General features: G+C 35.7%; 1 protein-coding gene across 4 annotated transcripts in view; it reads right to left on the minus strand.

The window, feature by feature from the left end:
• LOC125688630 (pleckstrin homology domain interacting protein) overlaps positions 1 to 17374 on the minus strand; it is a 99939-nt gene that overhangs the window by 22362 nt on the left and 60203 nt on the right. For 3 of the 4 annotated variants that reach the window (XM_048934849.1, XM_048934847.1, XM_048934851.1), the window contains 7 exons: positions 15643 to 15780; positions 14329 to 14512; positions 13273 to 13396; positions 6430 to 6570; positions 5721 to 5797; positions 4870 to 5101; positions 2419 to 2538 (listed from right to left, as the gene is read on the minus strand). In XM_048934849.1, coding sequence (XP_048790806.1) covers positions 2419 to 2538; positions 4870 to 5101; positions 5721 to 5797; positions 6430 to 6570; positions 13273 to 13396; positions 14329 to 14512; positions 15643 to 15780 — 1016 coding nt within the window. The remainder of the gene's footprint in view (positions 1 to 2418; positions 2539 to 4869; positions 5102 to 5720; positions 5798 to 6429; positions 6571 to 13272; positions 13397 to 14328; positions 14513 to 15642; positions 15781 to 17374) is intronic. The other variant, XM_048934848.1, reaches the window with a different exon arrangement.

Consider the following 17374-nt stretch of genomic DNA (forward strand, 5'->3'; position numbering starts at 1 on the left):
CTTTTGTCAACTTCTTTTCTGCTTTTTTCCTCTATAAGTCACAGGTACTTAAAGAAATTAAGAAGACAGACAAAGCAGGTATCATAAAAACTTTTCTGCTTAGAAAAGAGTAGGAAAGGATTTACACCACCATTTTCAATATTAGCAAAACATCCTAAATTACATGTGAGACCAGAACTACATCAACAGCAAAACCCAAACCATCCATTTATCATCACACTATAGCACAATTCCACGACAGTAAGAAATCCCACTAATCCACTTGCTTATTCAACACAGAAAGACAGCCCTAAGATGACAGTCAACTATCACTAAATGGAGTATATAGTTAATTGCACCTTTTTTGAACAAGAAATACATTGGCTATTCTATTAGGAAGATCTTCACTTCCATACCACCAAATAAACAGCCTAACAAAAACAAAAATAAGTATTTTAAGCACTTATAACAAATTATTACAAGTATTTTCCACTGCAAACTTCGACAAGTCAGAATCTAAAGTTTTAACAGAAATTGGAGGAACAGTTATAACTCCTTGCTGTAATAAAGAAGTAAAAAAAGAAAAGGAAAAAAAAAAAGTAGGATGAAGGAACAACAGCTTAAATGTGAAGGCCTCACAACAAAAAGCAGAGGAAATGGCCCTCAGTAAAACTACCATTGTTTTTCCATATGCTCACAAAGCAGTTGTATCACAAAATACTATAAAGAGCATCTGTCAAGCTTCTACATTGACTGCTATTGAATTTTCTTAATGTTTTATGGCACTTTTTTTTCCTTTGACATAGAGAAGGATTTCAGCTTTACTTTACATCATAAATGTTTTATGCCCTTACATTTCACGGCACTTGACGTGCACAATATCCTCAAAGAACCCAAATGGCAAGCAAAGGAACAGCTGTTTCTTGCTACGCAATCACACTTACAGGCAGGGGCTACAAATAATTCCTTCCACATTTACCGTTTCTGGTAAGTCTCTACATATATACAGTTAACAAAAATGGATTGTTTATTTATTTATTTTGGAAATTGCTCCAAGCACTGCTCCAACAACAATTTAGGAAGCTACCTACGAAAAAAGACTTTGCGCCCTTTCTCAGGGAAGTATATTTTTAATCTTAATCAATTACTGCTTTTGGATGTTAGTGTTAGTGCCTGGACATAAATGTGAAGAGCAAATATCACAGACATATGCACTGTATTTGGGTAATCAAACAAGCTGAACTACCGTCCCATCTCTGTCATGTTTCCCACTGTTTCTCCAGACACATGACAGGACTTTAAACGGCAGTATGCAAAAAGGAAACAGAGATGGTATGTGCTATTCTTATGCACTGAATATAACTAAATACAGCACTACTGTTGTTTCCTGTTTGCACAGCTTTACGAAAACACATCTGAAATCTCTCTCCTTCCAAATCTTATAAAACCTATCAACCAGCCCACCAAAACGTTCACAAGCCTCAAGACCTCTTTTTTGATCACATTTCTCTAATTAAATCTATCTTTTGTCTCTGTGGATCTCAAAAGTTACTTTCTAGTGAAAAGAAAGCGTTCATCATCCTAAAACAAATCTGGGAAAAGCAAGTATCAGAGAGAGAATTTCAGACTGAGCAACTCCGTTACAAACATTCTGTCTATTGATGCAACTACTTCTACTTTCTCTAGGCACAGCATAGGAAATTCTCTGCTCACGGTACACAGTTTTTTCAGCAAAAGAACGTAACCTAATTACGTATTACTAGTATACAGTGCTTTTCAGCAGGCACAAAACCAAACACAGGAGTTTATCCTACTCAACTGGTATGGTAAGTCTTCTGGTAACGTGATAATGATGAATCCCTGGCTACTTCACTCTATCCAGAAGGTATCTGGCACCAAATATATTTGTATGGACTCAATATTTAGAAAAGCACTGTCTCCAAAACATGTTTGGTAGACAGTCTAAGTACCTAGGCATTTTCTCTACCTGAAACACTGACTGAACAGCTGCTTCTCACTCTCATAATTACTACATAGTTATGTTGCAAACTGGATTCAGTAAAAAAGCACAAGTAAAAATTTGCATGTGCAGTCACTGGTTCAGCTTCTAAGTTGGTATCCAAGAACAGCTGCAGCTCAGAATCAGAAGTTCTATAAACATGTCATAAGGAAGGGAACACACCGAATGTAGTAGAAGCAGCAATGTCATTGCATCAGCACGGAATAAAAAGGTCAAGACAAAGCAACACTGTGTGCTAAACTTTTTAAGTATGGGAAAACCTTTTAGAAGCTAAAGCAAATTTTAGCCTAGTAAAAGAATGTTTTGAAGAAAACCCAAAGTATTCCAATAATAAATAGGGAGAAAAAAGCAGGTGATTTTTTTAAGAAGGCAAAAACAAGCTGAAATTAAAAAAGAATACAGGGAAAAAGCTACAATACCTCATCCCCCATCTGTGGTACAAATGGGCACCGACGAGGAACAGTATCTGTAATCCACGCTGAAGGCAGCCATTCTTCCAGTGTCAAACCATTTTCTGCCAGAACTCCTACAGCCAGCCTCTAAAGAAAATGCACACACAAGATAATATGAGTAAAATAACACTTAAGGCAGCCTTGTGCTTTGGGAAGTACTTTATTAAAAACTGACTGCCAATTCTCTAATATACTTAATGTAAAAAAAAAAGTCAGCATGAAGATAAACCTGACTTCGCCAAAACTAAAAGTATTAACAATTTAAAGATTTTTTTAAAATAACGATCTTTTGTAACAACCATTATTAAAAATGAAGTCTTATGCCAACTTCAGTATGCCATCCTCTTGAACCAATTAGATAAAATACATGCAACAAAAATTGTTAAATCTTAATTCAAAATCTGCACGTACACCTTGACTTTTAGCTCTTTTTGTATTAAGAATCTATCTAGCAACAAGATCCAGTGAACAGTTTCTACACTTATCCTTCTCGTTACTTCGCCTTGTTAAAGCTAGGTTTTAAACCACCATCCCTCAAAGATGATATCCAGGAAACAGATAACTTATAAGGACTGGAAATCACTCTTGATCAGGCCTGATCTGACTAGTGAGATGCTGGGTCTTATGCTGAAAAACCATGTTCAGGTTTTGTTCTCGAGAAGGTAAGAAGAGAATGGGGAAAGAATCTTTTTTGAGTATTATGTATGTCACTGGATGTCTCTGTGTAACAAAATAAGGAAGAAAACCTTCTGTATTGGTTTCTAAACCACTGACCAGTTTATAAAAGCTTTTTATATCAGATGTCCTCAAATCTTCTTCCTGAGAGAAGTCAGTCTGTTAGTCTGCCCTAACACAGAAAAACTCTCTCTGATCTTCCTCACTCTTGTATTAATTTTTAGACTGGCTGTTGCTGGAGGGGGATTAGAAATGGAAGTACCATTCAAGATCTTGGCAGCCAATGCATTAATAGGAAAGAAAGACTCTCTTTCTTTAATCCTTTCTTAGTTTCTATAATTTTGTGCCTAGCGACAAAGATAGTTTGTACTACTTTCCTCTTTCTTTCCAGTGGAAAGACCCAGGTTTGATTCAGATTCAGAAAACAGGAAGAACTTTATGCAGTAAGACTACGAACTCTCTGTCCAGGAAGGCAGTAGAATTTCTAGCACAAAAAATTCAAAGATTTATCTGTCAGGAATAATGGTTATACTTAATCCTACCTAGGCTCAGAATAAAGAGATGATTTTCTGACACTCCTTTCGGCCTAATATTTTCTTCTGATTCTAGAATGAAGGTCATCTTTAAAATATGAAATATTTAAGTCTGACGTTTTTGGAATCAAAGAGTTCAATCATCACAGTAACTGGGACCAAAATAGATTCAAGTCCTCCTAAGACACTCAGTTTAGTTTTAATCTAAGTGGAAATGCTAGGTTGTTACCTGATTTCATATTTTAGAATAAAAGGCTAAAGTGGGGCTTTAACCTGTTTTAAAAAAAAAATATATACAAATATATATATATATATATAATACTTTTGTGATATTATGCCATTTTCTGATTTTAGACTGTGTAAATACCAAGATACTATTAGTACTGACCCTATAACTAATGACTCCATACAACAAACTAAAGCTTGTTTAATTCAAGAGTACGACTGCCACCTCACATCCTGTATGACTTCAGGTTTTTAACGGTATGACTGAAGGTTTTTAAAGATAATATGCTAACATGGATTTTGGTTGTTTCATCAGTCTACTGCCTAATCGGAGGCAAAATGAAACAGTGACTAGTCAGGACTCCTTAGAAAATAAACCAAAATATGGTTATTTCATCACTTAAATGATATAATTATTTCCTTAGGTATTGCAAAAATAGAAGCTTTGCACTTATGAAAGCACTTGGCATCTACCAGACAAATCACTATTAGTCTTCATAAAGAAAGATCTATTTTTTTTCTGATTGAACAACAATAACAACAAAGCAAACATATAGTCAAAAACACAAAAATAACTTAAGTCACTGAAAGTTTTCATGTGCTGACTTAAAACAGGAACTGTAACAAAGCAAACAAAACCCAAACAGACAATAACAAAATCCTGGTCAAGTGAAGTTCTACTTGACAGAAACATGGTTGAAATATAGTTCAAATATCATACATCGTGAAATGAATAGAATATGACATGACTGTGCAGACCTGAGGAGAAAGTGCAATTAAATGGGGAGACTGTCAGTACAGATGAAAAAAGTACAAGTACACTTAACATTAATACACCTCTCTAAAAGAAATTTATGGTCTAAGACAACACAGTGTTAAAGGACATATTACTAGTAAAAGACCTGATTTTAAATTAACATTACTGAATTGAATTCTGTCAAGACACTAAGAATGACCATTCTTCAATATACAAAATGCATCTAACCTTCTGTTTTCTCTCTTTGGGTTTTCTCTTCTTTGGTGACGTTGATGGTCCATCTTTCTCTTCACTCCCTTTCTTCCTTTCCTTTTTAATTTGCTTCTTTTGTTTTTCAGGTCCTTCCTCATCTTCTGAACTGCTTTCTGCTTTTTTTGTTTTAAGTTTAGGGATTTTCTTTGGTGGCTGCAGATTGATTCCTGCATCTGCTGTCCAGTCAGAATAATCACTGGAGTAGTCACTACATACGACGTATGAAGGAAATAAAGAAATTAAAAACTAGAAGTACACAGGTCTGTATAATATAAGCCAGTACAAGACTAGAGTTAATAGTCTAGACAACTACAATATTTTAGAAGTTTAAAAGCAGCGCCTAAAAACCTATATTCTAACTTCAATTTAAATGGTAGTAAAAGAAAAGCTTTGAAATCACTCAGTCTTGTAAAATCACATTCTAGTATCACTAGAATAAACCCACTCATAACTTGGTCAGCTCAGATGATACATTTTAAATTCTGAATATTATTCTCCTGTCTTACAGCTTCGAAGAGCTTTGAACGGAAGTTAAAAAAAAAATTGTACTCAAGAAGAAGCAATGGCTTGAAACAACCTCAGTCTTTGCTCTAACTTCAAGCTATGGACCAGCAGAGACGGTCACAATATCTGCTGATAGCAAACAAGGGTGAATTCCTGAATTTTAAGCTAAATAATCATACAGATGAAAACAAAATCATGAAAATGTTAAGTTCTCTGCCATCTTCTAAATGTACATTTTTGTTATCACTGGTTGTTTGCGTAAAGATAAGATTCTATAAAATTTCTAAGTAGAACATTTCTCTATGAGGTATACTGCCACTTACCTAGAACTGCCATCACTGTGCCATGCTCTTTCATCATCTTCTGATGTTCCACCACTGGCAACAACTACTTCCCCTTCCTAACAAAGGGCAGAGAGGAGTGGGGATGGACAATGACAGGAAAAAAAAACAAAGCATTTTCTTTGGAATTCAGACTTATTTAAATGAAAGGAAATAAAGAATTTATGTAGAGATGCATAGTACACAGCAATATTTCTCAATACACAGTCAAGCCCCTAGTGCTTCTCAATCCTGATTTCAAAAGACTAGCTTATCTCTAAAGAAAATTATTTCCAAAAGTCTTTAATGTAGAATTTCTCTATTTTTCTTTATTTTTTTAATTACTATGAAAGAAAATTAGGATGAATGATAAACACCCATTTCTCCGCTGTAACTACATCACAGAAGCACAGGCTGCAAGGGACCTCTAGAGGTCATCTTGTTCAGCCTCCCTGCAGGTGACCATACTAATAGGCTATACAGGCCATACTTTTAGGCTCACCAATCGAGGAAAGATTTAATATTGCAGGCATTTATTTTGCAAAATCACTTTTGTCAATTTTTATGCAAAACTGAACACAACTGCACATGAAAACATGATTCAACATTGATTTTTAAAAGAAATGAAAGAAAGTGCTGAGTTTTAACTAGAAGCTTAATTAGCTGAAACAGGAGCTTAACAAAAACAGAAATGGAACTGAGGATATCTTACATCTGAGGAAGAGTGCCCATTTTCTAACTCTTCAGCAGGCCTTGCAGGTTCTTCTGCTGCGTATCTCGTGCGGTAGTTGTGCTGGTTAGCTTGCTGTTTTCTTGAGTCACTGGTGTCTAGTAAATGATCATGAGAATGGTTCTGTGAAGACATGAAAATCAAAACAGATTATTTTTGAGTATATATATTATTAGCACAGACAATTGCATTTAGCATTTGTACTATAGGAAGTAACCTTCGCTGTAGCTAAGATGATACAAGTTTCAACATCGGAAAATTCAAAACACATCACAAGTATAAAAGTAGAGCTGTTTAGAGGAGAACAGACTCTTTGGAGAACTCAAGCACGTCTTTTTTTCCATCTAAAGGGTCAGATCTGTGACAGACACCACACACTAATGCATCCTAGTAATAGTCATCTCTATATGCTAAGTCAAGGCTTTTAAATGGTAAGACGATGCACAAAAGGATTCAAATGAATGAAAGTCACCTGTAAAGAATGAGTTCTTACGATCTCAGAAACTGTAATGCAAACAATTACTTTAACATTTGAACTACGTAACTCTATATTGATCTCCTATTCTTATAGAAATTTAAGTGCTATAAGCTTGATTCCAAGATTTTTGTTGCAATATTTTTGGCATGTATAGTTGAACTTCAGGCCTGATCAGTCTCAAATAGCTTCTGCACTCATTCCTAGATGCCACAAAAGGTGGTATGCTCCTCAAGTGTTCCCTTTCTTCCCTAAAGGAAATCTGATATTTATCAAGTGCTGATATTGTTGACAAAACATCAGCAGAACTGGACCAAATCACAGAAAGGTATTAATAATATCAGAGCATTCTAGTAGGACAGACAGCTTGTAGCTATTCCTCTCAGACTTTTTTCTTCTTGAACAATGAAATTTTGTTGTAACAAGATTTCATGAGGTTTATATCAACTCACTTCCACAACAGAATTAACTGTTATGTTATGCTGCCCGTTTAAGACAAAACAATGACGTTAGCCCTCATGGAGATTGACAAAGTTATTCTGGGGTGGGTCCCATCATCCCAAAGACAAGATCTGCCCCGTTGTTGAGGCCCACACAGTGTAAAGTGTAAAAAGTTTCCAGCCCTAAAACATTCATATAGCATCCAGAAAGGGAACAAGCTCTGAGTGCTGCAGTAATAGGGACAATCTCATCAGAAAAACTCAAACATTGTAAAGGAAGCAGAAACAGGCAAAAAAAAAACGAGGGATGGAGTAATAACCTCATCACTGGAGGCTTTCAAGATGCAGTTGCGGATGGTGCTATGTAATCTCATCTAGGCTTCCTTTTCCAATGAAAAGTTGGACCTGATGATTTGTCGAGGTCCCTTTCAGACAAGGTTGTTCTGTGACTTTGTGATCTTTCCTGTCCCTATATGATGAAAGTTGGCTCATAAGGTTAAATTTTCCTCACAAAAAAAAAAAGACTTCCTGTTAAAAAACACAGTAAAACTTGACTAAGCAGCCATGATGTGGTTTTCCTTAGTCAAATGCAGAAGCCTGATAGCTAGAGCTTTTCTCCTATCCGCTATGTTACAAGATGCATGCCTTATTCAGGAATGACAGCACCCATCCACCTGGGTAGTCCAGCATGCTGTGCAATTCCGTTATGGTTTCCATCACAGTGCACAGGACCAACATACAGCACTCTGTGTTCTATTAAGCGTGTGTTTCTTTCATTCTGTTCAGTGAATTCAAGCTGGGGAAGCTACCCATGTCCTCTTCTTGAGAAGCTGACAGCACAGCTGCTTGAAGACACTTCTAGCAGGATTGTTTAGCAATCAGCATTTCAAGATTGCCCAGACTTCTGAAACCAGCAGCACTCCTTCTGGACTCAAGCTGGCAGCATACGCCAGATCTCTTTGGGCTGCTTTGACCTTACCCAGACCAGCTCTAAGGCAGCCCTTAAGACTGCCTTAGACCTAGACTGCTCAGCCCATCACACAGTACATTTTGCCCTCAGCCTTCTGGGGCTGCTCGCTTCTTGTTAGGCTCTCAGGATTGATTACTGACAGGTTACAAAAGCCACTGTTACAACAACTTGTTTCTGCTACTTTCACAGAATACCCACTGGGAATCACTGCTTTTGTATAAAGCCCATCCAGCATCACGAAATATTTTATGAAGAACTATTGACAACAGAAATGGGATTGGCTAAGTCCAATGTAACAAATGAGTAAAGTATCCTCTATAACTCCAAAATTAATGCTTATCGAAGCTATGGTACAACTACACTGAATTTGCTTACTCATCTTCTCTATAGAAATAAAACTCCTAAAAAATTCACATACCAACTTCCATTCAGAAATAAGATTTCTCAAATGGTTATTATAAAATGCCTTTATCCTAGTTATGTTGGAACTATGGGTTCCCTGAAAAAACAAACAAACAAAACAAAACAAAACAAAAACAGATAATTTGCACTGCTCTTTGGCCTTGGAAAGAGTTCAGTTCTTCTGACAGCTTAGAGGGACCCCCCCCCCCACCCAAAAAAAAAAAAAAAAAAAAAGAAGAAGAAGAATAAGAAGAATCCCCCATGGAAGCACCTATTAAAGCAAATAATACCACTGTTCACATATTGTATCAGGGTGATGACAAAGGGTAACAAGCTTTTTTGGGAAAGATACAGTACCAAAATATGAATTTTGAAAAGTTGTTACCCATGAGGAACAAAATCACAGAAAGGCTGAGGTTGGAATGGACCTCTGGAGATCATCTCTGCTCAAGCAGAGACCAAAAAAGGTATACAGCTTTCACATCCTGCCAAAATAATTGCAATTTAATATCATTCCTATTCACCATAGCATTGCCAAAACTCAACGAGAAGCTGTAGGTGAGGCAGATTCTCATTTATTTGGTGGTGATTGGGTGGCAGTATAATAAAGTTTTGAGTGGAAAGAAAAGGTAGTAAAAGCTGGGGGTTTTTTTTGTTTGTTTTTTGCTTTTTTGCCAAAATGGAAACTATGACCAAACTCTTCAACAATGGCTGAGGGAACACAGCTGATAGGTTTTTTTTTCAATAGATATTCTGAAGAAAAGAGTTTAAATTGCACTCTCAACTCTAATGGAAAGTTAGAAAATAAAGCCAAGATTACCTATGATTTGAGGTTCAATCATCACTCTCACTCTCTCTGTATACTTTGATGAACTGTCACACATGCTGACAAATACCTTGTATCATATCCAAGGCTTCCATTCCGTATTACAGCACATCTATTGATACATTAGAAACTACGGCTTCTGTCAGAACAATTTTTCTGTGAAATACAAGTGATGGTATTTCCCATATTTGAAAGGGACAGATACATATCATCTGGACAGAGCTGAAGGACTTCTTAACACCATTTCTGAAGACCCACTAATACAGTAAAAACTCAGAGGTGTCCTAGCAACTTCCAAATTAAATCACTACCTTCTACTATCCTTAAGACCTTGACTCCACAAGGAAGCACAGCATTACTATGCTTTTGTAAGAGTTGCAGAAATCTTGATAAGCTATCATATTGTTTCTTCACCAGCAGGATGTGCTCAGAGAATCATTCCTGCTTTCTTACAACAGGAATTAGCCTTTACTAGCAAATAAAGCAGCAGTCACAAGCAAGTGTCCAATATTAGAAACCCAATATCAACAGATGCTCACAGCCTTCTTAAGACAAAGAAAGGAAACTTCGGGTTGTGGGTGCTTTGGATTTTTTTCTTTGCCTGTGTACACTTTTCCCAATGTTATATTTGATACGCTATAAATTTAAAAAAATGGTTTGCCAAATACTAGACTTTAAGCAAAGCTACAGGTATTATTAAATATGTTATTCACAGCTGACTTTCACCACACTCTGAAATAAAAATGTGTAATAAGACTTCGGAATTTCCTTAAAAAGTTATTATAGATGCTTTCTGTTTTTCCCTATCAATCTACACTTTGGCTTGAAACCCAAAATGCTACACAGTTGGCTCCTGCTCTCCTTTCCATCTTTTTTTCTTCAATATTTCTGAGTCATTTTATTAAGAAAATATTACTTTATCATTATTATATGACAAACAGAAATTTCACAGGTTGATATAAAAACAGTATTTCCTCCTGCACAAATATAACTGAAATTTAATGAGTTCAGTGTTTCTGATTTTTCTAGATTTTTAGATCTAGATATTTTTTTAAATAGATTTAGACCTTTTTCTAGATTAGCTGACGTTACTGCAGAATGACATATATTCTACAATTCTTTATGCTGTAACTTTTAGGATTGAATATTACTGGAAAGCAATGTTTCCCCAATATTACACTTGAAGTGATCCCCACCTTCTTTCGACCATAAGCTCTCTCACAAAACTCTGAAGAATTTGCTAAGCTACAAAAAACGTTGCAGTCTCAACATCACTGTAATATAAATTACAAGGTATGAGTATCAAAATCTGCTTTTTCTGAAAGATCAGAAAGATTTAAATGGTATTTTCTAGTTCTATCTTCAAAAACACAAGTTGTAATTAAAGCCACGCAGTCACTGTAAAGAATCACAACAGAAGAGCTGCTGAGTTAATTTCCATTAAAGAAAAAAGTCAAAAATACCTCACTACAGTTTTTGAAATGAGATCAGTCTTGCTTTGCTTCCCTTGTCCTTCATTTTATTACTGCCATTACAGAAGATGACAAATTCACATGACCATTCCTACTGTTTTGACTCTACAAAGCAAGAATGCACTCATGCTAACTGTATGCAGCAATGAAAAATACTAAAATCACAGCATTTTATCTAACTGGAAAACTTAACCAATTGGGATCAAGCAGCATTTTCTCCCTGCAGATCTGCTTACTTCAGGTCCATTTGATATCTACTTACATCTGAGTCCCTCTGACGCTTATTTCAAGGGATTTTAATCATCATTATGTTTCTCATCAACTCAAGTCCAAGATTTAACAAAGAATAAACAAACTATCAGTTTTCTTTTCCAACATTTCATGAAAAAGAAGTATCATGTGTGGTACCAGAAGGATTTCTGTAACTGGATTACTGAATTCATCAAGAATTATTAAATGGAAAACTTCACATACTAAAAAGCAGAGATCTTGACTGTCTGCTCTTTCCTCAGAATAAAGGTGTAAAGTGCCTAATGGGGTGGCCAAGTCACCTCACCCATAACCCATACATTCTGGGCATAAAAATCCAGATCACACATCTTTCAGACCCGAGATAAATGAAGAGTACACTCTTCTCTGGGTTAACATAAGAAAATGATAAAAGTTTTTGCAAAGCTACATTTTCCTCTGTAGGACTGTAAGGGAACAAATATCTACAATACATAGGACAACAGCTATATTCTTTTCTTTCTTTCGAAGATGTAATAAATGCAATTGCTGAAACCAAAATTCCAGACCAACTAGTCTATTCTACTGTTCTTATGCTCTAGTGATATTTTAAGAGAACTATAAACCCATTAGAAATACAAGGGTAAGCCAGTAGAAATTCTCAGAGGATAGACCTTTTGACTGAGCCATAGCTTACGTAAGCAGGAAGAAACTCTACAATTAAGTATTAAAATGCATCCCCTCAGTTCAACTTTATTAAAATTAGTGAGGCCCAGCTTCCATTGTTTCTGAGAGAAAGAGTTATTAAATTTTATGATATTCTGCCATGACCACCTCCAAAACCATGAAGGACAAATAGCTTCATATCTGTGGATAATAAATTTGGCAGATAAATTGCAGGAAAAAAAAGTTCAACTATTCTTGAGCAAACACTTAATTGCAAAGCATGTAATTTAAATGCAAGAAATTTGAGAAAGAAATTGAAAGCAGTACTCAGCATCTGAAATTTAAGAACGTTAATTATATATCACAGGAATTAAGTGTGTGGTCAATAGCTGCGCAGTATTTATACATTTGGTTTCTTAGATTTTTCCACATTTGACTTCATGATTTTTTTACTTTTCAGTGGACAACTTGCAAGCAATCCTGGAGGCATGTATTTTCCTAAGACCTTAATTATAGTCTCTTCTAGAATATTACAGAAACCAAAGTATGCGTTCTCCTTTCCATTTGTTTAACATTTACTTCTTTCATTACAGATTCTGGTTGGTTATTTAACTTAAATAAATGCTAAATTATTGGTTGGTTATAAGAGCATAAAGAGAATGTGATGCACACATAAAAGTGATTTCTAAATTAACAAGACGTAAAGTCATTTTTGTAAATACAGAATACACAGCCTTCATTTTCTTACTGCTATAAAGGCTGATAAGATTAATTTTTTTTCAAAGGTTTATGAAAACATCAAGTCAATTATGATGACAGTTTATTTGTAGCACAGCCTACTCCCTTCTAGTTCTTCTTTCCCCTTTTACTCTTTTCTGAAAGATACATCCTTGGTTCAGCAAAATGCATGATTTAAGAAATACCACAGAAATTTGCATTACAAAGACAGAAAATACCCAATTCTTCAATTGGAGACTAACTTAAATGCATTAAAGAACTATGACTTAAGTTTTAATTGAACGTTTCCACAGAACACTATGTCAAACTCTAGACATCTGCATCAAGATGTACTGATCAACAGTGACAGCCACCCTAAAGCAAAACACATTCCCAGATCCAGATTCATAACGCTTCTCATGCAGGGGAGTTCTAAGAGCAATCTCAGATTATTCAGGGCACAGTGAAACATCAGTATGGACACATGCTCTCGTTCTGTGGAGGTAAGCAAAATCCCGTACCCCGGCTTTCAAATTTAAAACTGAGAATAGTTATGTAAACTCACGTGGCCTAACAAACAGCATTTATTTTATGCTTCTTACTGTGATGAAGTACCAGAGTTTGTTTACCTTAGAGAAAGTAGGTATTTTGTTCTCTCTCTGAATGTGACTCATTACGTGCTTTCTTTTCTCTTCTGATCGATAGACCCTTACTTCTTCTTCTCCCTTCGCTGTTCTCCATTCTTCCTGCCTACTGAAAATAGAAAATTAAGGTGTTAACCTTAAAGCAAAAATAGCACCACTTCTCTACCAAGTCACGGGATAAACATTCAATAGTTATGACATGCTTTGAACAGTCTTTTCTTTGTGTACAGTCAGAACTGGCTTCAAAATTACCCTTTCCAGATAAAGACTTCAAGTGGCAAGAATTGAGTACGTGTCTGTGTTCTGTTCAAAGTACATCTGATTTAACAATTCCCAAAGCCACTAATCTAAATTCAAAGGCAACTTTCTTGAAAATACACACAGAATCTAAAAAATGTAATTGAAAAGTACCCTTCTCTTGGTTGTTTACAAGATGCCAATTGCTGAATCTAAAGAAAACCTGCACCTTCATACATCAGCATAGTGTCTGTATTAAGTAGCTTCTCTTGAGAAGACTTCCAAAATTTAACCATTCAGAAAATCCTCTGTTTACATAAGTATTTCAATCTTATTTCAAAAAGCTAGAGCAGCCCAAACCCAGTTAGTTGAGTTTTTTGCCTTATTGATAAAATTATTTATCACAAGAGCATATTACTGAACAAAATAAAGTTATTTCAAGTTTGAAAACCGATGTTCACCTCAGGCACTTGATGGGTCAATGCTCCAGCTGTAAAATGCCAGGAACAAACACAGCTGAAACATATTACAATGCTATGCCTCAAGTCAGAAATTACCTAGGCAGTTAGACTCTACTGCAATTACAAGTTAAATTACCATTTGCAAAATCCTTATTTTTTTATTCATATTACTTGTACAATTCCAAGATTTTACAAGTGTCAAGGAAACAAGAACTACTTCACACAAACTCATTTTATAAGAATTGAGTCCACGGAAGAGAGAAGCACAAATAGGACTGTGACACTGTTCAATTTAACAAAGTTCACAAAATTAAAATATTCTGCAAACTGGACCTTTGCTTACCTGGCCACACCAGAAGACAGTTCAGGCACCACAACCCTCCGGCTCCAAGCCACAAGGTCCCGCTCAGTTGCTATTTCACTTCTGGGTGCATTACTATGCATCTGACGCACACCTTCAATTTGCCCACTGCGTCTTAACCCTATATTTGGTGGTGAATGAACTTCAGAGGTAGAACTTACAGATGCTAAAAAAAAATAAAAACAATTAAAAAAAAAAAAAAAATCAAAAGGCAATAGTTGTACTTAACTGGAAATTGCTAGAGTAACATCCACAAAGAAAATTTCAAAATGATTGGAAAGAAGGAACAAGTTGGTTTTTTTTGCTTTTATTTCAGGAGAAAGCAAATATTAAAGCTATTCCTGTAACTTCCAAAGTTCTATAGGGCTGCAGAAAACCATTTTAAAAATTAATTCCAAAAAGAAATGGAAGCATCAACACTCAAGAGAAGTAAATTGTCATGTGTCTCATTGGTTCAATGTTCTTATAAAATGTCTTTGAAAATGTTTACAAGACGACAATTTGTGCTACTGTTCTCTAAAATGATTTTATATTTAAAAAAAAAAAAAAAAAAGGATCTCATGCAGTCAGTATATTCCTTAAACAATTTTCTACCTTCAAAAAAAAAAAAAAGTCACAATACTGCAAAGTACTAGGAATCCAAACTGTAAGATTTTCAAACAAGAAACCCAAATGATCAAAAACAAACAAAAACCCCTAAATATAACAGCAACAACAAAAAACTCTACACATGCAGCATCCTGCAAACATCCACAATCGTAGCAAAGATTCAAGCATTTTTGCACAATTCACACACATTATTCTTGCTTATTCAGATGGATTATCAATCAAGATTCTTTTATTTTATTATTAATGTGTTTATTTTTTTAATCATTGAAATCTACCCTGTAATCTACATTAAAATATGGAATAGCTACTATGAGATACAAGTAACCTTTTCCTTTTTTCTTCCTTCTGTTTCCTTGTTTGAGACAATTCAGATTTCCTTCGAAAAGATGGGCAATTCCAGATTGAACTGCAGAATAGTTACACCTAAGGGAACACAGCCACTGCAAATCCTCTGAGCGAGCACACAACTTCACACAACAAAGACAGTTTTGCCATGTGAAGAATTATGAAGTTTTGCAGAAGTAGAAAAACAACAGACAGGAAAAATGAATGACGTTCTATCATTCCGCACTTCTTCTCTAGTAGCTCAACAAAATCATACAACACGATATGCAATTAGCATTTTTCCAACTTTCAGATGGTTCAGTTGGAAAACCAGAACACCCTCACCACAGGTGTGTAATTTACCTCTGTTTATCCTGCTGGTAGTACTAGTTCCTGCCTCCCCAGAACGTCTCTGATCTTGCTCTTGCTGAAGTCTTTGAATCATGCTATCCAGTGGGCTAACTTCTTGGTTTGCTTGTTGGCTAAGGACTTGATTCAATCCTGTGGAAATAAAACACACAAATATTAAAGAACCTTGTATCACAAACTGCTCATCTAAGTTTTTGGCTTTCAAATTTACAAGTACAGTACACAATAATTCGATTAAGTATTGCCTAAGCGTATTTTTAATAGTCTTTTCCTTGGTGTTCTTGTTAGTAAAATAGGATAACTTTTTCTTAAGTTCTTGCATTAAATTTCCTGTAGCAGGGTGAAGGTGACCCAAATTCCAAGAAAAGTTTAAATTTGATCAAGTGCAATCAAAATACAGAAGCTTAACACAACTTTTGTTACCTTTAATCAGTGTAAACCAAAGGTTACACAGCACTGGAACAAGCTGCCCAGAAGGTCATGGAGTGTCCCTCTTTGGTGATATTCAAAATCCACCTGAACACTTTCCTGTGTGACCTACTGTGACATGCTTTAGTAGGGGGGTTGACTAGATGATCTCCAGAAGTCCTTTCTAATGCCTAGAATTCTGTGGTTCTGTGAACTGTGTGCTCAGCCTGCCCAAATGCATCACAGAACACTTCAAAACTTCAATTAAACACACGGCGGGGTGGAGCCTGGGCAATTCTTGTCAACAGAAGCAGAACTTGCAAAACTTCGTAATGAGGGGTAAAAGTATTCAAAGAAACAAGCTACAGAAACTGTTTTCCAAGTATCATCAAAAGAGATATCATGGTATAAACTTTGAAAGATGAAATACTCAATATTACAGCAATTTTGCTACAAAATACATAGCTTTGACTGTGGCAAGAAAGAAACCACACTGATTATGCTATGCAGTAAGAATATAAATATTTAAGAGTGTTCTCAGTTTTTAAGTTGGTTTAGTTGCAGTCAACTTTGCCGAAGCAGCAGAAGTTTGAAATCATGGAGTGAACTCTGGTACAACCACAGTTGGATATTCTCTGACATGTGTAGCAAGGCAGTCAGACTTACTCGGTGAACTCATAAGCAGACATACTGTCTTATGAAAACAGTTGGAAATACTACAAATAACCCCAAACTGATCTTAAAAAAAGAAAAAAACCAAACTGCTTCCTTTTCTCCACCCGTATTTCCATCCACATGGACCACATCTAGGTAGCATTCTACACAGTGACAGACTGAAAGTACTCCTGTTCATCATGCACAGTACATGCGTGCTGTAAGACTTCAGAAAAATGTAGAATTTCCATCCTTATCAAAACTTGAGAGTTCTCGTAACAAATTGAAGTTCAAGTACAATGACTGACTTTATCTACAGAGGAAAAAGACTGGTATGTTCTGTATTTTTCTCTTCTTTCAGGTGTTACCTGTCACAACTGATCTGTGGAGGAAGACCTGACTTTTAGACTTTCTGATGTAGGATATCTTAAACCAAGGGGATCAACTGAAACCTCATTCCACACCATGCTGTTTTCAAAATGAAACAAATTCCAAGCTAACTCATAGTGTAGCATCAAGTAGTATTAATCTGATTGATGACAAACAATTATTTGTCTGTCACAAGCAATCAGTGCCAGAACAATGCAATTTTTCAATGTTATATGAACTACTACTTCCAAAAATGAAGAAAAAGAACATAATGAGAGGGAAAATGTATAACATC

This window comes from Lagopus muta, chromosome 2, assembly GCF_023343835.1.
Source record: "Lagopus muta isolate bLagMut1 chromosome 2, bLagMut1 primary, whole genome shotgun sequence".
In the NCBI taxonomy this organism is placed as follows: Eukaryota; Metazoa; Chordata; class Aves; order Galliformes; family Phasianidae; genus Lagopus; species Lagopus muta.